Source organism: Plectropomus leopardus, chromosome 3 (genome assembly GCF_008729295.1).
Source record: "Plectropomus leopardus isolate mb chromosome 3, YSFRI_Pleo_2.0, whole genome shotgun sequence".
Classification (NCBI taxonomy): Eukaryota; Metazoa; Chordata; class Actinopteri; order Perciformes; family Serranidae; genus Plectropomus; species Plectropomus leopardus.
Genome location: NC_056465.1, coordinates 33,629,511 through 33,653,347, shown reverse-complemented (window position 1 = coordinate 33,653,347; position 23,837 = coordinate 33,629,511). Strand labels below are relative to the sequence as shown.

Here is a 23,837-nt window from a genome sequence, read left to right as displayed (position 1 = left end):
TTGAACCATGAAAATGATGGTTCATGATAGTCACTTTGATGCCCGCATAGAAAATTATCGCAAGTAGAAATAAGTAACACACAAGTATATAGAATATAAATATATAAAAGAAATACAGTGATAGTAAACAATTAGCACCAGAATGTAAATATTTGAATACTTTAGAAATCAAGCCTCTATAATATGCTGCATATATAAGTGTGTACAAATATAAATGTAAAGAAATACAGTAACAGTCAATAAGCATTAATATGTGAATATTGAAATTATCTTATGAATAGTGGATAATATGCTTAGTGTGAAAAGTCTGTAAAATATAGAAATTGAGCAGTATATAAAACTAGTATCAGAGCTCATAATATAAAAATATAAATATAAAGATGCGTGCACGGTACTGCATATTCAAAAAAGGTCTAAAAATATAATCTGGTATGTTGCGTCAAATGGTAACATTTATGTTTTAAACTGTACATGGTCCCTTTTGATTAATTATAAGTATCTAATTTAATGTTTTAAAAATCTTTTCTTGATTTTTTTAAGAAACCAAAATCCACATAATTGTACATAAACGCCTCAAGAGTTCAGACCGCCTTTACGTGATTACGTCGCTAAATCCGAGTCTGTGATTGGCTGTTGTAACGACTACCTCGATGCCTATTGGTTGCGAGACGAAGCTGGGAAACAGGAAGCCAAAAAAAAAAAAAAAAAATCTTGTCAACTCAAGTGCTCGTAAGCTCCAGTCTCACAGTTTCTCTTCTCCCAGCTCACATTACGGCAAGACAAACTGGTCCTACCTGGTGACCACTGAGAGACCAAAATGGGGTGCTTCTTTTCGAAGAAATCCAAAAGAAAGTCGGCCGAAAAAGATGAACGTACACCGACAACAACGACTGTCGAAACTACGACGACAAGCAACGCGGTTCCCCTTGGCAACAACACCGACGAGGCGCCGAAGCAGTACAGCTGGGATAAGAGAGAAAAGGTAAATAACCTGCAAAATTAAGTGATAAAATAAAAAAAATAAAAAACGCATATCTGGTGTCAAATAGAAGTCTTAATCAACAAAACTTACTCTGTCTGACCGCTTAACATCTGTTAACTGTGTCTTAAGTCGCTTTCAGGTGCAGTTAGCTACTTTTACACCTTTAATTTATGGACAAAAATGTAACCAGCGTCTGTGCAACAAACATATTAAAGTTCGCCCACATTTACAAAGTATCTACGAGTGTCAGTGTACCAGCTAGTAATGTTACTTTAGCCGCTGTTTGTATATTTCACCGGATTTCCTGTGAAGGTAAACCAACTCTATTTACGTGCTGAGATTGCGCAGCAGCATTTTATCACGACACCCAATCCGAAAATATTCAGCTTTACATACTAACTGTTACTTAACCAGCCGAGGATGCATGTGATGCTCATTATATGTTAACAACACTTGAGTTGTAGGCCTCTCACTGAATGTATCCAGCGTGATCTCATTATCGGATTACAACACTGGCAGTTCGCTGCTCCGCAGCTGACCAACACACACTTAACTTAGACATTACAGGCGTTGACTAAGAGGTGGTTCAACTTCCGTTTTGACTCATGGGATGTTGCACCTTTAACTGTGTCAACCAAAATTATACACTAAACCATGCAGCATCCGGTAGTCTGAAAATAGCTTAATACACACCTGTAAGATGACAAGTTAACAAATAACACTAATGTATAAACAAGCCAAACAACTGTAATGCTAGTGAAACATTAAATAGATACCATGCCTAGGCCTTTTGACATGTATAAGCGTGTCTATAATGCTTAATAACCTCTTTTACTGAGCCCCTCCCTACCATAAAACCCATATTGTCGTTTTTAAAATATTTGCAAAATATCGATAAAACACAATTGCAAGATTACTGCATTTCATTGAGTGTTGTTATGCGACTTCTCCTCTTGCGGTAACATTTCAAGAAGCATGGCGATGGAGATACTAGAAGGTTTATTTCTATTGCAGCCACCGCATTAGCCGCCATTATTTCCAGTCAAAGGCGACAAAGGCAAGTTATGTCATCGATAACGGAAAGACAAGCCCCTTATACGTGGGAGCGGCCACGCATGAGGGATTTCTGGGAGGTGATAGTCTATAATTTCACAGAGGAATTGTGAATTCAGAACTTCCGGATGATCCGCTCAACTTTTGAAGAGTTATGTGATCCATTAATGCCTCCTGTAGCGCCTGCTACATCATGCCATCCTAGTGAGGATGCTGGCGTCCTAGCGTCATGAAAGAGGTTAATGTCTTCTAGTGAGATATAAGTCTTAAAAAATAGCAGTATTGTTATTGGATGGAGGAAAAAATAGCAGTATTGTTATTGGATGGAGGATGGTGGAATAGTATTAGATTCTGGTTTGGTACATCTATAAATAAATGTTTTTTTTCTAATCCAGTCACTTTTTTTTGCTCAGGTTGATCCCAAAGACTACATGCTGACGGGGCTCAAAGATGTCACAGTCGGACGTCTTCCTGGCAAACTGAACGGACAACAGTTTGTCATCCAGGAGTGCGAGAACTGCAACATCTACGTGTTCGACCACTCGGCGACCATCACCATCGATGACTGCGTCAATTGCCGCATCTTTCTCGGACCAACCAAGGGCAGCATTTTTTTCAGAGACTGCAAAGACATAAAGTGCGTGGTGGCCTGTCAGCAGTTCCGCACACGAGACTGTAAAAAGATGGAGACATTCTTGTGCTGCGCCACTCAGCCCATCATCGAGTCGTCGACGGGTATGAAGTTCGGCTGCTTTCAGTACTACTACCCGGAGCTGGCCTTCCACTTCAAGGACGCCGGGCTCAGCATATTCAACAACAACTGGAGCAACATCCACGACTTCACGCCGGTTTCTGGGGAGAACAACTGGAGCTTGTTGCCAGAGGCTGCAGTGGTTCTGGATTATTTGCCGATCCCTGACCCGGAGTCTGAATTCAAGTCTGTCCGAATCTCCGCTGATCCAGAACGCAGCATTGTGCCTTTGACAAAGGGAGGGAGGCGTAAGGATAGTGAAGAGTCCTGCCTCTTTGTTTTCTTCGCAGGAGAGTACACCACTGCAAACGCCCGCAAACTGATCGATGAGGTGAGAGGAACAAAAAGGTCCTGAGTGCGAGGTGGTTTCACTTAAACACCACTGGCAATGAAGTGCTAAAAAGGAGGAAGTCAATCTTTTTTGTGTGTAAATGGAAACTGGTGGTGTGTCAGAGTTTACTTACTGATAAAGGGTTTGGGTGTAGCCATGCTCTGACTGTACTTTAAAGGGTTTGTGATCAGGATCACAAGCCGAAGTAAGAGTAAAAAAGGCTCTCTTTCTGCATTTTATTTCGCTATTTTCACGTTTTTGGCACCATGTCTCTTCAGAGATTGCTTCATAGGGTCTGACCCCACCTGAGCGCTGTGAGGGTATACGCTTATAAACATCACAAACAGAAAATAAGAAAGTACGGGCAGAGGGCAGAGTCTCTTCAGATCTCTGCAAAAATCTCTATAACGGGGGAAAAAATAGCCTTCCACTGTTTTGTGGCTGTAATTGAAAAAGCAGTTTTTATTGAACCATGTTTTATGTACGTACTCCCTTGTTGTTGATCATGTTGGTTTGATTTCACCATGAATTGTACGAATAAACTGTTAAAGCAACAGGTGAACCAAACCATGCAGTAGTTTATAAAGTAAACAAACATTTTTCGATAATATTGCAATAGTGTTAAGCGTTTGTGTGCAACATCTATAAATATAACTAGTAATGTGTTTTTTTTCCCCCCAAAAGGTCTTTTGTTAAGCTGCCTTTAAACTTGTCGAAAGCTGCATCTGAAATGCTAAACCGCCACGTTAAACTGTCTGTGCTGCTACTTAAACATTCCTGTGATGTTTGTGGTGTTAGCAAATCACACATTACTCTATCACACAAGCATGAGACTGGATCCACATGTTGGACAGTAAAAACGTCTTGTTGCAGTCCAGTTTGTTTCCTGTGTGTGTGTGTGTGTATATATACTTGGATTTTTATTGCCTAACTTTTTGTTCCATCTCATTTGCTCAGGCGATTGCTAAAGGTTTTGTGCTGATCCAAACAAAGGAAGTTTCAATGAAACCTGAAGATGTGAAGAGAGTGTTTCAGAGCAATGCAGAGGATCTCGTGGAGTGGATCACCAAAGGTAATTTTCTTTTTTTTGTGTGTGAGTTTTTTGTGCTGTTTTTGTGTTGTTGCTGCAGCTCAGGATCTCAGTCAGCCGAGTATGAAGATCTTATCCGACCCAGCAGTTTCATAAGCCTTCAGCTGCAGCTTGTTTATACTTATTTTCATTTAATGAGTATCAAGTTGTGTTGCACATACTTAAGCAGAACAGCATGCACTTTGTCCTAAAATGTCAAAACTGTCAAAGAGGGTCAGTTTGTTATCTTCCACTAGCGATATAATGCTTTTAATGACTGTTTTCTTTAACTTATTGTATCAAAGTTTCTTCCACCCGAATAAATCAAAGGCAGCTGTATTACCTCTCAGACTGCAGTTTGCTCTTCTTTTCTGCTGTTTTTCAGATGCTTAAAATATGACTTAGCCAACATGCTAACATGATTTTGATTATGACGTTATGACTTAAGTTTTCCAGCGCTGATGTGGTGTTACAAAATTCTACTGAATCAGCACTCAGATTTGGAAATGACTACTTAAATGTAGTTACTGTTTCATAACCAAAGTGTATTTTAAAGCTAGGGCTATTTGTCTTTTTTGTTTTTTTTACATTTGAGGCTTCTGTTGAGGTTTTGGAATAAAGCTTTTAATGTCTGTCTTCATAGTTTTTGCCTTAATCACGTAAAAAAAAATCCTAAATTTGAATAATGTGATTCATCTGATTAAATGACAAAATCTTTTTTTTTTTTTTTTTAAATTAAATCATCTTTCTTTAACTTCTTCAACTTTGGCTTTATTGTCTTTGAGGGGAAAATCGTCTTGCAGCCTCGTCTCCACAGAGATATAGGCACGCAGACTCAAGAATGAAAAAACACAGAACCTGAAGCACTTTATAGTCAGTTTCAACGTGAGCGCTATGAATGAATCATTGATCAGGTTTAATGATACAGCTTTTGCGACGAAGACGGCTTGCAGAAGCATCATGAATCTATGGTATGGACACTACAAATATCCACAGCCGTGCGTAATGACTGACAGCTCTTCTGGCGCAGTTGGAGACTTTTGTGATGTAACACAGTTACTGAAACTGAGGTTTATTTTCTGTCATCGACAGGTCTAATGAATGGTAAAGAGGCACAAATATAGCAATGCAAATGCATGTTTAAGGGCATTTATACATGCTTTTAATGGTAAACTGTGGGAGTGGAAATGAGGCTTGTGCACAGGCGCACCGCTCCACAATGACTTAGATTTAAAAAAACGGGCATACACACAGCTTTATAAATATTAGGGAAAAAAAGCATAAGCACAGTTATAAGTATATGGACCCTGGTTTAAACAGACTGACTAGACATGCAAAAAAGCTGTGGAACATTCGAATGTTGATTTGGACTTTAAATGTCAAGGTCATGAATGAGGCTTTGAACTATTCGGTGCAGCCCAAATTAAGTAACAGGATTTTACATTAGAAAGGGACACTTAAATTTAGCTGTAGTGTAAATGTAGCTGCAGAGTCGCTAAGTCGTTAAATATGTTTGGAAATCGCAAATATAGCAGTAAGGGCTGTTTTTGACTCTCTTATCTCACTGCTACAGGTCCTGTCATTGCCCTGGAGCTGAACGGTGACGGAGTCGTGGAAGCCTGCAAGAACATCGCTAATGAAGTGTTCAGTGGGACTAAGGTACTTTTACTGTGGTTTTGCTTCTGTCTTTTCTAGTTTTACACACTTCACTTTTTTGGTAACAAAAAAAATCAAAACACTTACGTCTTATTTTCTCCACAGGTTTTTGTCTCTGATAACAAAAATACGTCCTCTCAAGACGTGGACAACTTCTTTAACTTCGCTGACATGCAGATGGGCTTGTGAACGATTAATTATCATAATAAACCACTCGTCAAGCATTAGATCTGATCTTCTAAAAACCCCCATCCGTCCAGCTCGGGTTGAGTATGAGTAGAGTTTGATTATTTGCCTGTTTTTTGTCCTAAAAAAATTAGATAGCAATGAAAAGAATTAAGGACTGTGTTTGATAAAGCCTTGGATAAAACAATTCACCCCCGTCATCCAACAACATTAGCTGTAAACCACCTGACATCCATTAGTTACTAAGAGTGCTGTGAATATTTATATTTCTTTGAATGTATTTTGTTGCTTTTCATCGATTGTGAATGTGGCTCTCTGCTGTAAATGTAAGTCATTTTAATTTAAAGCTTGTTTTTCTTTACTGTCTGAAACCGTCGTCGCAGTGGAAAAAAACCATGAGCACATGAATGCCTGAGGGAAAATATTTTTTATGTATAAAAATCATATTTTTATTGCTTACAAAGATTTATTTGTGTATGTGGATTAGATAATGGACTTGTTTGAAATGTATATTTGAGACATGCTGTGTAGACAATAACTACATCTGTACTGATATCTATTAGGCCAAAGTTGAGTTGTGATGTTATGCGATGTATCTCGCTGTTCATGCAGATGAACTGATTTTGTTTACACTAAATTGTGTGAACATTGTAAAATTGCTGGGTTTTTGATGTAGGCAACTCATGTGATCATTTTTATTTTGTAATATTTGTTTTATACTCTGCTGAATGTTTTTGTATAGACACAAATTAATGTTCTTTGTCATAATTTTTAGTAAAAGTTTCATTACAAGTGATGTCATTTTGTTTTTTATGTCGTTCACACCTGTATTGTTAAAAAAAAGTGATATTGGTTACAGGGTGACAAATTCAAGCCAATGTAAGCAACAACAGGCTATAATAACGATTATGCTGCGTTCACGTGGACTCAGGGAGACAATTAGGCAATTGGACATTATTTTACTGGACGGGAATAGGACAGTAATATTAGGTGAGGCTGGCAGAGAATACAGGGTATATATGAAATATTTTAACCTTTGGCCGTCCTTTGCCAGATGTTATATACTTCCTTTACACAATGCAACACAGGCAGCCTGCACCATTATTGTTAACAGATACTAGAAGTAACATGAAATAATAAACACTAGGGATGCACAATAATATCTGCATTTTATCAGTATCGACCAGAATTGGCTTAAAATGAACTATCTGAGTTCTCCAAAATGCTGATATTATCAGCCTTTCATAGGTATCGGCCAAAATCGGTTTTATATCGGAATCAGCCCACATACTTTTTAAATCCACCACAGAAAAGACTCGATGATCACGAAATTTAGGTGGGGAAAAAAGTGGATATATCAGTTATCAGCCAAATTTGTTGTTTTATATCACTATATTGTATATTGGCAAAAAATTAAATATTTTGCAACGCTAATAAATAGAAAATAATTTAAAATAAAGTGTATTCCCTTCCCTGTAAACAATATGACATCATCATTGTAACATATCGTCATGCATGTCTCTTCACTGTTGGTTTTTGTTTTTTCTCGTGCCGTCCACAAGGTGTTTATTTGCCGTCTTCCGTCTGTGTTCATGTCAACACATCATAGGTTGGTTCATCGATTACTCAATGAACAGAAAGTTACTTACTTACTTAAAAAACAGTCAAACATTTACTGGTTTGGTGTTTCTTAAATGTGAGAATTTCTTTGTCATACATGATAATAACCTAAATAGCTTTGGATTTTTGGAACAGTTGATTGGATAAAACATGCCATTTGAAGACGTCACCTTCAGCTCTTGAAATTACATAGGGTGTTTTAATATTTTAGGGCATTTTATTGACAAATAAGTCAATAGAGAAAATGATGTACAGATTTATCAATGACAAAAATAATCGATAGTTGCAGCCCTTGTTTGTAAAATAATATCCTCGTAAGTTAGTGTAGTTTCTCTGGGAGCCATCATCAGCAAAACCACATGGTTTTAAGGATGTCAGAAAGTTATAGGAAACACTGTGTTTCCTCTTTGTAACCTGATCGACATCCTTTTTTGTTAAAAGATCCTAAAGTTCAACTTGAGCTATTTGAAATTTTTGAACAGACTGCAAATAATACTGTTGTCAAACTGCATGCTTTTTGTGTTAAGCTGGTGAAATTATTTTCCTATGTGTTGCTAGAGAAGCACATTTCTTAAATATTAAGAGACTGGATTCATTTTTGAATGGAAAAAAACACTCATAGCAGCGTTTTTCTGAAGCAGAGTGAATCATGGGTTTTGAATGCTGAGTTTCTCAACACTGTGTCGTCTTCATCAGTGAATCAGAGTAAGCGGCTTTCACTTCAGCTATTTGACTTCCACCTACTTAAAACAGCATTTTTATCATTTGGTTAAGTATTGATCTTTTCGGTCAATGGCTAACAGCTCAACTTCACTCAGTCTGTGTCGAGGGCGATCAATTATTCATTTATCAGCGATAACATGTAAACACATTGCACTTCACCCACTATCTAAATTTATCCTGATATATCAAACTGTTTTGCACAGATGCCTTTCAGAAAAATAGGGACTTCTTGTGATGTACTTTTTGTATTTGTAAACATTTTGTACTTGAGAATGCAGTTTTTGTAGAGCAAGTTGTCTTTATGAATGCGCATTTGTCTGTAATTTGAAATTTCTACACTTAAAGCTATGCCCTGTCTTTATAAAATAACAGAACCACATTAAAAGCTGTAGAATTTCTCAATTCACACAGGTGACTGTCTGATTGGTTATTTAATATCAGTGTGTTATAACCAATGAAGGATGAAAAAATGACTTAAGTATCAATAAACAAATACATGTATTAATAAATAAATGTATAACTAAATGCAGTTATCAGTAAATAAATACAAATAAAATAAATACATGACTATAAAATAAAATAAATAAGTAAATGAATGAATTAATAAATAAATTCATGAAGAAAAGTTGATAATTTAACAGGACATAAAAAATTAAATTTATTTCTACAACCACATTTTTTATGTTTTCATATACCTGCATGTAAATGAGGTGAGCATTATTAATTTATTTCACCATTTATTTATTCAATTTTTAAAATTCCAAATGTATTTATTTATTTCAGCATTTATGTACAGTATGCATTTATTTATTTCAGCATTTTTTTTTTTTTTACGTATTGATTTCAGCATTCATTTATACTTTTAATTAGGTATACATTTATTTATTATTTTTTTAGTAAGTTATACATTTCTCTTTTAATTTAGGTATTGATAGTTATGTCAGTTTTTGACCACCTTTACTGTCACTGTTGCGGACAAAATTGAGGACAAAATTTATTATGTATTTATGTGGCTGTGCGTTAATACAGTAGGCATTTATTAGTTCATTTATGCATTTATTTTAGCTTTTTGAAAATGTTTATTTATTTCAGTATTTCTTTAGTTTTTTCCAACATTTATGTATTTTTTCAGCATTTATTTTTTTCTGTATTGATTAAAGCATGTATTATTTAGGTCTACATTTATTTCTTTGTTTGTTTTTTAATTTCATTTATACGTTTCTCTTTTCATTTATTTATCTGTTAATAGTTGTGTCAGTTTTTGACCTCATTTACCATCACTGTTGAGGACTCTGTTGTGCTCTGTGGATGGAGGTTAACGCCAGTGGACTATTCGAGCGCACCCAGGGAAAGCGGAGGGGGTTTAGGACCCGGCGGGAGGCGCGGTACAATAGAGCTGTTGTGCCGTGGTGGTGGACAGATTGCTGCCCTGGAGATTCCCACTGTGGTGGGATACAAAATTCCCCAATTTAATCCATAGCCAGATCCAGATCCCGTGTTTTTATAGGCGTATGTTGGAAGTTTGGCCTGGACTGATATGTGGTCGGAATAAAGCGGACAGCAGCGCGTGGACTGGAGGTAAGACGGGAGGAACGTGAACAATATGCTCGTGTGTTGAGTGGGGCTCAGTGTGCCAGGATTTGCCCTGCATGGTTTATCCAGGCCACGGGGCCTGCACCCTTTTTTACGCTTTCTCAGGTCTCCTTTTGCTCCTAAGTTACATTAATATTAGCGACTATTAAGTGAACGTGTTTCTGATAGTTCCTTGTTCCCTACAATAAAAAAATAAACCGAGATGAGCTGCATGAATATTCGTCTTAATGGCTCTAGGAAGTGACATCTTTGTATGATGGTGGCGCCCGTGTTTGATTTCTCCACAGCCTGCAGTGCAGCACGCTACACAATCACAATCGTTGCAAGATCGGTTTCCACTGTTAAGAAATTTGCTTTGGCGCATGTAATAAACGCATAAAGTGGAAATAAAACTAAAATGCTGCAAAATTCAAGAACACAATGAGAACGAGAACAGTACAATCATTCAAATGTACTGTAAATTATTAAAGAAAATATACAATGTAACACTTTAAGAGTGATAGCGGTATAGTTTTGTGCAGGCTGTGCAAAAAGGCCTGTGTGTGTGTGTGTGTGTGTGTGTTTGGCGCCAACGGGGCTCTCTGGGCAGGGCAGGCACTCGGTTGTTTACGGTTTTATTTTTCTAAAGGCAGCCCGTCCACTCGTGGCTCAGTCAAGTTCCAGTTAGCACCTACACGTTACTACATTTAGGGCAATACAAGTTACGAGTAAAGAAATGTAAACAAGGTAGAAACCGCAATTTGGTCATTGTTTCCTGTTACCCAGAAACCTCTTGACAGTGTGATGTCACATCCGTGCATATATGCGTTGCCTGCAGCCCCCAACCGCTTTATAGCCCACTGGAAGTGTATGCAGGAGATACAATTGAAGTGGCTCATATTTTAGTGTTGTGCTGACCTCTGGTGAATGACTCAGGCTTTTTTAAAACTGTATTTACATCAAACTACAGTGTAATTAAAATATAAGTTACACCTCCACTCATCTTCAGTGAGAAAACTGTTGCAGCAGATAAAGGACGTAAGTTAATAAAAGAAAGCATTAAAAGTAACAGATATAACTATTAAAAGGCATACAAAAATAACAGAATAATATATTATATATGTGAGACAAGTTAGTCATGCTGTTGAGTGATAATGGTGTGTAACAGTGTACACCAGACTGTGACATGATTTGATTACCCTTAGGGCCTGTTTTGTGCATTTTATGTGCTTTTCATTCTTCTTTTTTGATCATTTTGGCTGTGTTCATACATATGGAATACATAAATACACTTTAAACAAAATTCTTACATTCACACTGCAAAATATGCACCATTGAAACCCATTCAAACTGCAGATTTCGATCCCACAGCCATCAAAGTATAAAAACATACACTATATTGTGTGTCATTCTGGGCTTTTGCTTAGAATTTTTTAAATTTTTACTATTTTTCAACTGATAAAGCTATTTTGGCGATATTTGGCATTTGGAGAAAATACATGCTATTTCCACTATAGGTGCACTGTCACAATCAATGTCGCTACAAAATATTGACATATCCTGGGCTGTGATGAAAAGAAATCTACCTCGCATGTGTGTTGCTACACACACACTAAATTATTTTCAATATGTCTGTCTGCTCTGTTTGAATAGTCTTTTCTTTTTCCTTTTTTACATGTTCGTAATAAATCACATCAGATCAATGGTATGTAAGCAGTCCAGCAGAGAGACAATAGAGAGGGAGAGGTGAAAGTGACACTGTTACAATCGTGCTCCTGTTTTTTTCTGTCTCTAGTAACAACTGTCTGTTAACAAACTACTTGTTGGCTGTAGTAAAACCAGAAGAACAACAAACAGGAGAAACTAGGCCAAATCCCACACAGTTAGAAGACGTTTTCTAAAGGGCTCTCTACCAGATAGATTTCTTGGCTAAAGTCAGGAATAAGTTGTGGTTTTGGTTAAAATTTATTGTTTTCTTTCGGAAAGCCTCCAAAAAAACTTTTCCCATGTGCACATCCCACTCTGAGTTGCTGTGTTTGTAGTCTGACCGAAACAAAAACAAAAAAACGTGCAACCCAAAACTGCTAGTGCAAAATACCAAACAGTATCCTACTGAAATAAAATACAAGAAAGAATACTGCAACACCATACATAGTGTTTTGATTATTTACTCCATAAAATGTCATAAAATTATGAAAATTGCATCATTTTGCAGAGTCTAAAGAGACGTCTTCAGTCTGCTTGTTTTGTTTGATCAATAGCCCAAGCCCTAAAGACATCCAATTTTTAATTAAATAAAACATAAACATGTACCAAATCCACGGATCTGAGAAGCTGGAGCCACTAAATGTCTGGTATGTACGCTTTTAGTAAATCATTAATCCAACCTGCCAATTAACCCTCATTTCATTCCAAAACATGAAGAAAAAGACAATAAGCCACCTAGCAAGAAATGCGGGGCTCATTGTAATAAAGTTGTAAAAGGTGACACGAAACTGACCGTGAAAACTATCTTAAAAAAGGGGGAATCACTAGAAAATAATCAAATAAAAAGGAAAAAGTGTCCACAGTATATAATTATTATAATTATGTAATTAAAGAAAAAAATAACTGAATTTTTTTTTTGTTTGTTTTTTTAACAGAAATTTTGTTCAGGTCATTTTTTTGTTTTCATTTATATTCTTTCCTTTTTGTTGCTTTTTTTCAGGTAATTTTCTTGTTAACCTTTTACTAATTTCTCGCCAATTTTTCATCCATTTCTTTTTTGTTGTGGCTGCTGTCTTCCCACTTTTTTTTTTTTTTTAAGAAATCAGGTCAATTTGCTCAGGTGTTTAAGGGTTATTTTCATTATCGCTTATTATTGATTGATTGCTAAGATTTGTTTTTATTAACAGATGCTCAAGTTACAGTGCAACCGCAGTTCCAAAAATGTATCAGGGTTCCATTTGGGGAATTGAAAATATTATTTTATAAAGTAAAAGTAAAAGGATACTTATCAAAATAAAATTTCCTGCCAATTTTTCATCCATTTCTTTTTTGTTGCGGCTGCTGTCTTCACACTCTTTTGCTCAGGTGTTTAAGGGTTAATATTCTGTCTGACATCTAATGGCTTCACTGCTGGAGCACTTTAAGGGCACAAAAAGGAATGAGAAAAGGCTAATGCTTTTTTAAAAAGGTGTGAAAACACTAAATAGAAACACGGGAATATGAGTAACATGATATGCTATTTGAATGTGAATTCAAAGTTCTGGATACCATCTCTGCATTTTAACATCAGAAATGTGTCTTTGTACTTACACAGCCAAAACGTCACATTATTTATCGTCTGTTTATTCGTCAGTCGTGAGTAACTGAACAAAGTTTGCTGCTGTTCAGAGATGGAAACACTTGTGTCACTAACAGATGTCGGGCGTTTAGAGTGCAGCAGCAGCAGCAGGCTCTGCTGAGGAGGTGAACACACAGCACACTGTGGCACATTTGTGTGATTTGATCTTAAAATAAGTTTTAGTCAAGAGGAAACATCCAGGAGTGACCAACGATTTTCAAGTTATAAAAGTACTTTACGAAAGAGTCTGTAAATTATTATAACCCGGCTGCAACTCTTGATTATTTTCATTATTGCTTATTATTGATTGATTGCAAAGATTTGTTTTTATTAACAGATGCTCAAATTACAGTGCAACCGCAGTTCCAAAAATGTATCAGGGTTCCATTTGGGGAATTGAAAATATTATTTTATAAAGTAAAAGTAAAAGGATACTTATCAAAATATAATTTCCTGCCAATTTTTCATCCATTTCTTTTTTGTTGCGGCTGCTGTCTTCCCACTCTTTTGCTCAGGTGTTTAAGGGTTAATATTCTGTCTGACATCTAATGGCTTCACTGCTGGAGCACTTTAAGGGCACAAAAAGGAATGAGAAAAGGCTAATGCTTTTTTAAAAAGGTGTGAAAACACTAAATAGAAACACGGGAATATGAGTAACATGATATGCTATTTGAATGTGAATTCAAAGTTCTGGATACCATCTCTGCATTTTAACATCAGAAATGTATCTTTGTACTTACACAGCCAAAACGTCACATTATTTACCGTCTGTTTATTCGTCAGTCGTGAGTAACTGAACAAAGTTTGCTGCTGTTCAGAGATGGAAACACTTGTGTCACTAACAGATGTCGGGCGTTTAGAGTGCAGCAGCAGCAGCAGGCTCTGCTGAGGAGGTGAACACACAGCACACTGTGGCACATTTGTGTGATTTGATCTTAAAATAAGTTTTAGTCAAGAGGAAACATCCAGGAGTGACCAACGATTTTCAAGTTATAAAAGTACTTTACGAAAGAGTCTGTAAATTATTATAACCCGGCTGCAACTCTTGATTATTTTCATTATTGCTTATTATTGATTGATTGCAAAGATTTGTTTTTATTAACAGATGCTCAAATTACAGTGCAACCGCAGTTCCAAAAATGTATCAGGTTTCCATTTAGGGAATTGAAAATATTATTTTATAAAGTAAAAAAGTAAAAGTACAAAGATACTTATCAAAAACAAAAGAAAAGAAGCAAAAAAGAAAAACAAACAACAAACAAACAAAGCACACTAACTATAGGGATATTATTACTTAAATATACCAATACTAAACCTTAGGTACATTTGGAGGTATTAACAGATGTGTTTAAATTCACAAATGGATCAGCAGTTGTCAGAGTTGGGAAAGAAAAACAATAAGTTGTACAGCATTATTAATTAATTTGACCATTATTTTCTTGATCTGATACTTGCTCTATGTAATGTCCCAGAGCCCAATGTGACATCTTCAAAATGGTCATTTTTATCCGACTGGAAGTCCAAAACTCCAAAGCTACTGAGTTATTATTATGTAGGACAAAGAAAAGCACCAAATTCTCACATTTAAGAAACATGAAACCAGAAAATGATTTTTTTTTTGCGTAAAACATTCCTAAAACTATTATTTGATGATCAGAATAGCTGTAAAAAAAAAAAAAAAAAAAAAGGATCATTGCAGCTATAGCCTATAATTGTAATTTGGACATTGTAACTAGTAACAAACTGCTTTCACTCAGCAGTTGGCATTAGTGTGTTTTACTTTCACTACAGTATCGTGTGGGACTGGCTTCATGCTCTTTCCCCTCTACCCCTCCTGTCCTCATGGGGAATGTGAGGCATGTCCTGTCTGTTGAAACAGCGTACTGTATTCAGAGCTACTCTGGCTTTGAGTCGCTCAGTATTTTGAAACCTTTTAATGAGTCGTCCCAGTGGTTCAGTAGGCTAAAGGCGCACACTGTAAACCTGCGGTGTCTGTCGGCTCTGCTTTCCATCGATTTAAACTGTCAAATAAATGCCAACAAAAAAAGAGATAGAGAACTTTAAGCTTTAGATAAAATGTTCCCCCTCTACTGACACTAATAGGACAACATTCAAGATGTTTGTAATGGCGTTTGGTTTTTAAAACTAAAATTTCCTACAAGATAAATATTTCGTTTGGGATTTATGCACATTATGACCCTGCCCTCTATTTTTTTATCGCCATTTATTGTTGTTGTTGTGTCTTTTTATTACTATTTGTGCTTTTTTTGTTACTGATGTTATTTTGATTTTTAACTTGTGCTGGAAGTTGGTAAAATTTAATTGTTTTTAAATGTGCTATATAAATAAACACGACCAGACGTGTTGTACTAATGCTAAATGGTGATTCTGTCTGATAAATTAAGTTTTCACGATTATTCACAGACACTATTAGTAGGTCAGTATACTGGACATTTCACAGTGAGGCTTTTGGCCAAAATATAATATTTAACAAATGCAGATCCAAGTATACAGGCACAATGAATCTTTGTGAACAGACATATCATTGGGTTGCTTTATGAATCTTATTTTCCAGCCAAAAATTCAAATAAAAAAATAAAATGGTTAAGGGTTTATCTGAGGAGCATGCTTTTAGATTTGAAATTTATTGTGAGTAACACATCTCCAGTGTGCACACTGTTGGTTGTTTAAATTCGTTAATTAATAAAACTCCCTAATTTCTATGCATTTATGTTTTCTCCTCTTCCTCAGGATGTTACAGGATGAAACGTTCCAGGTCCTCAAGCAGCAGCGACAGTTCTGACAATGAAAGTGAGTCATCGTAAAGGACCCTATAACATAAACCGGGCTATTTCATTCTCTGTGCTATTTCTTACATGTATTTATTTACGCCTTGTTTCTTTCTTTAGGTCCCTCTACCTCTTTCTGCTCCTCCAATAAGTATGGCAGCAAATCGGGAACCCCCACCTCCAACCAGAAGAAACCGGCTGAAGTAAGTTCCTTTCCTTCTTTACTTTTCTGCATTGAAATGTGTAAAAATAAACAGAAATCTGTTTGTTTAGTATTCTTCTCATATTATTCAAAATTTAAGAAAAAAGATTCCAAACAAATCCATAATTTTATCCAACGTAATGTTGCTTTTCATTTTGTCACTTGTCATCATATACAGTTAAACACTATTGGCTTTAACTTTTGGAGAAACATGGGAAACACGAGATGTTACGTAAGAGTTCAAAACTTAAGTACATTAGCCATCCATTATCCATTAACTTATGCCTTGATTTCTGCCTGAGTCACGTCAGATAGATTTTTATCGGCAATGGAGGTTATTGAACAAGAGAAACAACAACTCCCATGATCCCACGGTACTTTACGTCATCGTCATTTAGTTATTGTTTCGACTGAGAGACCCCCAGAAGCATAAATGACTCGCTGTGGGTTTAAACTTGAGGAACAATGTCTGACTGACTGTGTGCCGTGGCCTCTCCCGCAGGTGTTCAGAAAAGACCTGATCAGTGCCATGAAGCTGCCCGACTCCCACCACGTGTCTCCAGAGGACTACTACCTGCTGGCAGACACCTGGAAGATGGAGTGGGAGAAAGGAGTCCAGGTGCCGGCGAGTCCAGACACGATCCCGGAGCCGTCAGTCAGGTAACGCTGTCTGATCCCCAGAAGTGTGACTGCAAAGTCCACATTTTTCTACAACAACTTGAACATCAAATGAAGAGCTTTGCAGCAGTGACAGATTTTGATCCTCTGTGTTCAGAGTTATTGTGGAGAAATCCAAGGAGGTGCTGTACAGCCACCAGAGGAAGTACATCCAGTGCTCCAGCCAGGAGTCAACAGAACCGGGTTACGTCAACATCAAAGAGCTGGCAGAGGCCATGTGTCGCTATGACCTGGATGACATGGACCTTTACTGGCTGCACTCACTCAACAGAGAGCTCGACCGCATGGGTAAGGAACAGGATCAGGGGATAATCCACCATGAAATTGACATTGTGCTGTTTGTTGGACAGTGAAGTCTGTATCTATAAAACAAGGACATCTGTCTCCCCGAGCGGGAAATAAGAGCATTAAGATCCAGACTGATGATATCCTGACAGTCTGCTGGGCTTTCTCTGACCATGTGGGGGTTTTGGTCTTGTTTGTCTTCCAGGGGAGGAGCCCATAGACGAGCTGACGATGGAGCGTGCCATGGAGGCCCTGGAGAGTCAGTGCCACGACAACATGAACCACGCCATTGAGACGGTGGAAGGATTGGGGATTGAATATGACGAGGACGTTATCTGTGACGTGTGCCGCTCCCCCGATAGCGAAGAAGGGAACGACATGGTGTTCTGTGACAAGTGCAACATCTGTGTGCACCAGGTAAACACCTGCACACCTCTCACCACACAGTAAACATATAGAGCCTGATTTTGACACACTACACTTATTAGTTATCAACATTTGATTTCAAAGGGTAAGTTTGGTATTTTGTGACCGAGTCCCTATTTTCACGATTTTGTGTCCAAGTGACTGATTGGTACAACAATTTTTAAAAATGGTCCAGTATTTAGAGACACTGTTGCAGCTGGCAGCACCAAAACAGGCTGCAATGTAACCACTCAGAGTATGTTTCCACTGTCAATGCCCATCCACTAAAAGTGTGTATTTTTGTCTGACAACTAATGAGAAGGATCCCTACAGAGATAGACCTTTTTGTTAAAGAGTAAGATCCTTTTTGTTTACCAGAAAAAGGCCCAAAATCACTATTGCCAAAACCCACCATAATCCAAATAAATAAACAGTAAGTGTGTATAGAGCCAAGATGTTTTAAATTGTACTGCATAAGTTAAGGGCCCATTTCAATTGTTGAAACAAGATTGTTGGAACTATGGAAAGATTAACCAAGATAGCTCTGGTTGCCAAACTCTGTTGAGTCCTTATTTAGGACTTATAAGGACCTTATTTTTTTGAGAAAAATGGCCAACTCTATCGTGATGTAGGATTTTCTATAAGTTGTCAGACACTTAAAATAGACCATAAATTGACCAATTGACCATAAATGTTACACATTGACTTACCTTTAATAGCACATCAGTCTCAAAAACGTTCCTACCTGCTGCGCTCTGTCTCTCCTCAGGCCTGTTACGGCATCGTCAAAGTGCCTGTTGGAAACTGGCTGTGCAGGACGTGTGTCCTCGGCATTGACCCGCAGTGCCTTCTGTGTCCTCAGAAGGGCGGTGCCATGAAGGCGACTCGAGCAGGCACCAAGTGGGCTCATGTGAGCTGTGCCCTGTGGATACCAGAGGTAATTGAATCAACACTTGCTCCTGACCTCTTTGTATTGTTCTGCAGTAAGTGTTAAAAAACGTCTCACCATGCTGTTTATTCTCCTCTTCTGAAGGTGAGCATCGCTTGCCCGGAGAGGATGGAGCCCATCACCAAAGTGTCCCACATCCCGCCCAGCCGCTGGTCTCTCATCTGCAGTCTGTGTAAATTAAAGACAGGCGCGTGTATCCAGGTGAGTAATTTTGTGCCAGATACATCACAGGCAGGAAAAACGAAATTAAAAATAAAATCATGTTTGCAAACAACTCTGCAAGTAACAAAATGCACATTAATGGAGTAGTTTGGGATTTATAACATGCCCATTTGCTTTTGCGCACATAACTATGAATACAATAAAAGCTTTTATATGTATATGTAGGGATTAATAATTTATAAAAATGCATAAATCTATACGGTACGATATAATAAAATGTTGAGGGATCTTTAGAGGTGTTGGTTGGCTAATGTTGTTACCTCTGGAAAACCAGGCTTGCTGTTTCCTCATGTTTCCAGTTTCTGGGCTAAGATATGCAAAGTTACTATAGCTCCATATAGTATACAGACACAAGACAGTTATCAGTCTTCTCATCAACGTTTGGCAAAGAATAGGTTGATTTCCCAAAATGTCTAATCTCGGGACCCATCAGCTATTGCATGACTATGATCTAGCCTCTGGGAGTGAAGGTTGATATTTTGAGAGATCCAGCGTATATCCAATATCCAGGCCAAAACTTCCTTTTCTGTGTGCTGCTCAATGTAAACAGTTCGATTAGCAATATTAAACAGGTCCAGACAACATTTTGGCTAACATCCATAAACAGATATCTGTATAAGAATGCAGCTAAACTGGAAAAAATGGTAATAAAATGTGAAATTGTTCTCAGATGACTGCCAATCTCTTTCTGAGACTGCATTTCTTGTCCTTTGCTCACCACACGGACGGTTTTACCTTCAGGCAACCAACGTCCGCTCAATACTGATTTGTCAAAACTACTAGGACTATAAAGGGAAACCACAACGCTTGTGATATCAAAATCTTATGCTGTTGCCTACAGATTCTTCACACATATGCAGACATTTGTTCATAGAGATGACATAATGTCAAACTTTTCATTAAAGTTACACGTATAAGGTATTTTCTGAGAACTACCCCACAACTTTCCGGACAGTAATCCAGCTATGAAACACGTCCTGTAAACTCTGGGTTACTGCAAAATATGTACATTTTAAAATCCTGCTCTGGTCATAATTTTGTTATTCATAGTAGTTGGATTGTAGTCCATATAAACATAGTAACCAGTTTTCCCCCTCCTCTCGCCCCACAGTGCTCGGTAAAGAACTGCACCACTCCTTTCCATGTGACATGTGCCTTTGAGCACAGCCTGGAGATGAAGACCATCCTGGACGAAGGAGATGAAGTCAAATTCAAGTCTTACTGCCTGAAGCACAGCAAGTCTAAAGCTGGGGAGGCTGGCCTGAGCCCAGCTCGCTCCAAACCCCCTGGTGAGGCGGAGAAGGTGGGCCAGCGGGCACAGAGACTGCAGGAGCTGGAGGAGGAGTTCTACACTTTGATCCAGCAGGAGGAGCTGGCCCAGGCCCTCAGGCTGTCAGTGCGCCTGGTGGACTTCATCTATCAGTACTGGAAGCTGAAGAGGAAAGCTAACTTCAACAAAGCTCTGCTGCCCCCTAAAGAGGACGAGGAGAACCTGATGCTGCAGCCTCAGGAGGACAGCATCCACACACGCATGCGGATGTTCATGCACCTGCGACAGGATCTAGAGAGGGTGGGTGTTTTTTTTACACTGCAGTGCAAAAGTCTTTAGTGCTGAGTCTCAGTACTTTTAGGTACAGAGCATTATGCTGAGTATATAATGTATTTTATAACCTAATTTTAAATATATAATATTTTTAATAGCTTGTACAGTACAGAGCCTTGGAAATGTCTTGGAAATCTGCAATGATCCAGTGTGCACAAAACACATGCCTACATGTGATAAGATAAACCTTCATTAATCCCTGGAGAGAAATTCTGGTTTGATAGCAGCAACAGCAATGGGACTGAAACTCAGGAGGGGTGCAGATAAGAGTTTAGAGCCAAACCAAGAATATAAGATAAAGAATATCAATATAAATACAGATAAATAGACACAGCGGCATAGATATAAATGTTATTAGCTTTCTTCACATCCATTTGTTTTCTCATACACTGAGCTGAACTGCCAGAGTGATTTCATTCACTGAGTGCCGGCTGACAAGAGCCGACTAGCGCCAACTGTGTGGGACACACTGCGCAAAAGCTATGGCGACAGATGCTCACAGACCACTCAGTAATGAAGGCCATACGTTTTTTGTGTTTCCTTCTTTTTACAACATGATTAAATTAAATCAATCAACGCACATCAGCAGCAAAACTCTGCAACAGGCTCTAGAAGACATGCAGAATTAGAGAGTAAATTGGATGCAAAAATTAGAGATCCAAGATGAAACTTAATGCAGTCTGCAAGAAAACTGACACCTGGTAAAAGATTTATATTCCAGCAAGGCATCAACACAAAAACCTAAACCCAAAACGACACATGAATGGCTTGAAAACAGTAACATTATTTTCCTGGAACAGACCTCAAACCAATAAGAAATGTGGCAGGGCTTGGAAAAATGGTGAAAAACGGCGTTTCCCAAAGTCCAAGGGTTTGTTGTCTTACTACTTGTTTTGTCAGACACACAGTCAAAACCCACAAAAACATTTAGTTTATTATTATAAACAGTAAAAAAAAGCAGCAGATCCCACACACTGGAGAAGCTGGAAAATTATGTGATTCAAAGTTGTAAAACAATACAATCTGAGTCCACATTGGTGAATGCTTTTAAAGGCGCTGTACATGCAGAATATTTATAACCTAAGAAACATGGCCTTAAAGTCTCACATATTAATATTTTAAGATCAGTGTAGTCTTAGCAGAGAGCAGAAAGGAGCTTTACGGGCATTAATACACATTTTAAAGTGTGTGGTGCTTGTTTTAAATGGATATTTTTCTCATACTGCAGGTGAGGAATTTGTGCTACATGGTGAGTCGTCGAGAGAAGCTGAAGGTTTTGCAGAGCAAAGCCCAGGAGCAGATGTTCAACTTGCACGTGAAGCTCATGAACCAGGAGCTCTCTGCTGGTGAGCCATCTGCTGTGCTTCAGTTTGCCAGTTAATTTGTCACTACAAGGACACATTTTGAAATTAAAAACATGGATTCCAATACTTTTGCATTATTTTTGCTTTTTTTGCCATATTTTTCCTTGATAATTGAACCATTGCAGATTGAACATGTTTGTCTTTTTTTCTTTATCAACAGGCCTTCCTTCCTCATCTCCAGTGGAGAGTATGCTGTTTCGTCCTCCTCCGAGGATAACTCTGAAGCTGAAAATGCCCAAATCCTCAACTCTTGGAAATGGAAATTCCAAATCTGGGAACGGGCCGCTCTGCCCGGACAATAGTGGCAATGTTACTGAACATGCAGGTGAAGGGCAGGGTCAGGGGAAGCCGCAGCTGCATGGACGCAGTCGGGGAGAGGAGCGCTCTAACGGACGGCTGTCTGGCTCGAGCCACTCGCGCAGCCAGGCGCTGCCTGTTAAACCAACAGGCAAACCTTTAGCTCTGCACGCTGCTCTGCATGGTCATTCATCCAATAGTAACGGCAAACTGGACCAAGAGCGTGCGTGCCTGGCCAAATCTAACGGCCTCTTAGAGAAGTTTGTAGCTCAGAGGGACAGTTCTTGCCAGACACCCATTGACCAGGATGCTTCACATCCTGTGTTGGACAAGAGCAGCTTTCGCAAGTCTGCCATGGAGCACTTTGGCAGGTCCTTCAAAGAGGCGACCATTAACTTGGTACGGACCACAGAGGACCTGCGGGCCTCTGACAAACTGTCCCGCAAGGGCTCAGCCAAGGAGAGACTATGGGATAAACCCGTGTCTGAACACAAAGTGAAAAGCGCCAGATCATACCAGGACAGTGATGGATACTGTCCTGATCTGGAGCTAAGTGACTCAGAACCAGAGGCCAAAGGGAGGCACAGGCGGCAGGTTGGGCTGCCTCAGCCAGACGCTCCGAGGAGAGGGGTCAGTCGTGGGAAACAGTCGCTGGGCTCCAGACACCCGGTGCAGAGGTGACAGCTGTTTGTTCACTCCGCTCACTGCCGCCGCTCTCCTGACTTTGTGGCGTTCTTCCCAAGTGCCAGGCAGTCTCTGTTAACATGTTTATCAGGGACCAGACCAAGACCCAGCGCCAGTGGTGCTGTATACATAGTAGATGCAGATGCATGAAAGGTGTTGTCATTAAGACCATCCCCCAGTGGGAAATGTAGCCCCGTGTAAGTGTTGGTTTGAAAGAAATAAATCTTTATGCTCGCATTTCATTGTGGCTAGAATTACATTTTGTACTCTGCACAACTTTGTATCACCTTCTCGCCCAAACACAGGGTCAATCTGCCTTTGACTGAAACTGCTGTACATAAAGATGTTCAAATTGGGATGTAAATAATGTTGAATCACAAACATTCCTTTTTATTGATACTTAAAAGGTCCAACGTTTAGGCTTTAGAGGGATATACTGGCTGAAATGGAATATAATATAATAAGTATGTTTTCAGTAGTGTATAATCACACCAAAAATACGAATTCCTGTTTTTGTGTCCTTTAAATGAGCTGCTGATGTTTACATAGGGAGCAGGTCCAAGGTCCCCAGGAAGTGTGCAGGGCTTTGAAGCCACTTTTCATAGTGGCCAAATAGTGAAATTATAACTCCCAAGTTCATCACATGATGCCATTTGGCCCAAAAATGCATTTTCCCATAGACTTACATGGAGAAAGAGATGCATGTCAACCTCTGCGATGACTTGCTTCACTATCAGGATTTAATCCATTCGTTCTGTCTGAAAGTTTAGAAGAGCAACAAGAATAAGGCCATGTTTAGATGAGAATGGCCCTACTAAAAACAGATAGGTCTTAACTTTGCGTTTTTAAAAAAAAAAATCTGTGGTTGTGTTGCCAGTTTACATGGCAACCGAGTTTTCAAAAAATTACACTCCGGAACATGAAAATGCTTTATTTAGTGTTTTTAAAAAGCTGAAATCACCGGTCTGTTTGTTTTGGAGGAGACCTCTGCAGGTAATTCGGCTCCCAGTAAAAACCTTTAGAGCATTTGGATCTTAAATTATCAGAGAAAAAAGCTGAGCACAATCTAGCAGGTGCTGGGCTAGCAGCCC

General features: G+C 38.5%; 2 protein-coding genes across 2 annotated transcripts; both read left to right on the top strand.

Annotated features, from left to right (window-relative positions):
* Positions 1–697: 697 nt before the first annotated feature.
* On the top strand, positions 698–6,824 carry rp2 (RP2 activator of ARL3 GTPase). The gene is made up of 5 exons (XM_042484065.1): positions 698–982; positions 2,449–3,117; positions 4,075–4,189; positions 5,760–5,845; positions 5,948–6,824. Exons 1-5 carry the CDS (start codon positions 818–820, stop codon positions 6,029–6,031), a joined length of 1,119 nt encoding a protein of 372 aa, XP_042339999.1. The 5' UTR covers positions 698–817; the 3' UTR covers positions 6,032–6,824.
* A 2,959-nt stretch (positions 6,825–9,783) lies between these two features.
* jade3 (jade family PHD finger 3) lies at positions 9,784–23,578 on the top strand. The gene is made up of 11 exons (XM_042515006.1): positions 9,784–9,949; positions 16,020–16,079; positions 16,178–16,260; positions 16,762–16,919; positions 17,035–17,225; positions 17,428–17,639; positions 18,397–18,564; positions 18,661–18,777; positions 19,910–20,368; positions 21,630–21,747; positions 21,926–23,578. The coding sequence occupies exons 1-11, from the start codon at positions 9,883–9,885 to the stop codon at positions 22,741–22,743; spliced, it is 2,451 nt and encodes an 816-aa protein (XP_042370940.1). The 5' UTR covers positions 9,784–9,882; the 3' UTR covers positions 22,744–23,578.
* Positions 23,579–23,837: the final 259 nt, after the last annotated feature.

Bases quoted from the DNA above. Each gene is read 5' to 3' on its own strand.
- rp2 (XM_042484065.1), top strand. From the start codon at position 818: ATGGGGTGCTTCTTTTCGAAGAAATCCAAAAGAAAGTCGGCCGAAAAA. The intron at 4,190-5,759 runs GTAATTTTCTTT...TCACTGCTACAG, and splicing joins CGTGGAGTGGATCACCAAAG to GTCCTGTCATTGCCCTGGAG. The intron at 5,846-5,947 runs GTACTTTTACTG...TTTTCTCCACAG, and splicing joins AAGTGTTCAGTGGGACTAAG to GTTTTTGTCTCTGATAACAA.
- jade3 (XM_042515006.1), top strand. From the start codon at position 9,883: ATGTTGGAAGTTTGGCCTGGACTGATATGTGGTCGGAATAAAGCGGAC. The intron at 18,778-19,909 runs GTGAGTAATTTT...CTCGCCCCACAG, and splicing joins AGACAGGCGCGTGTATCCAG to TGCTCGGTAAAGAACTGCAC. The intron at 20,369-21,629 runs GTGGGTGTTTTT...CTCATACTGCAG, and splicing joins TGCGACAGGATCTAGAGAGG to GTGAGGAATTTGTGCTACAT.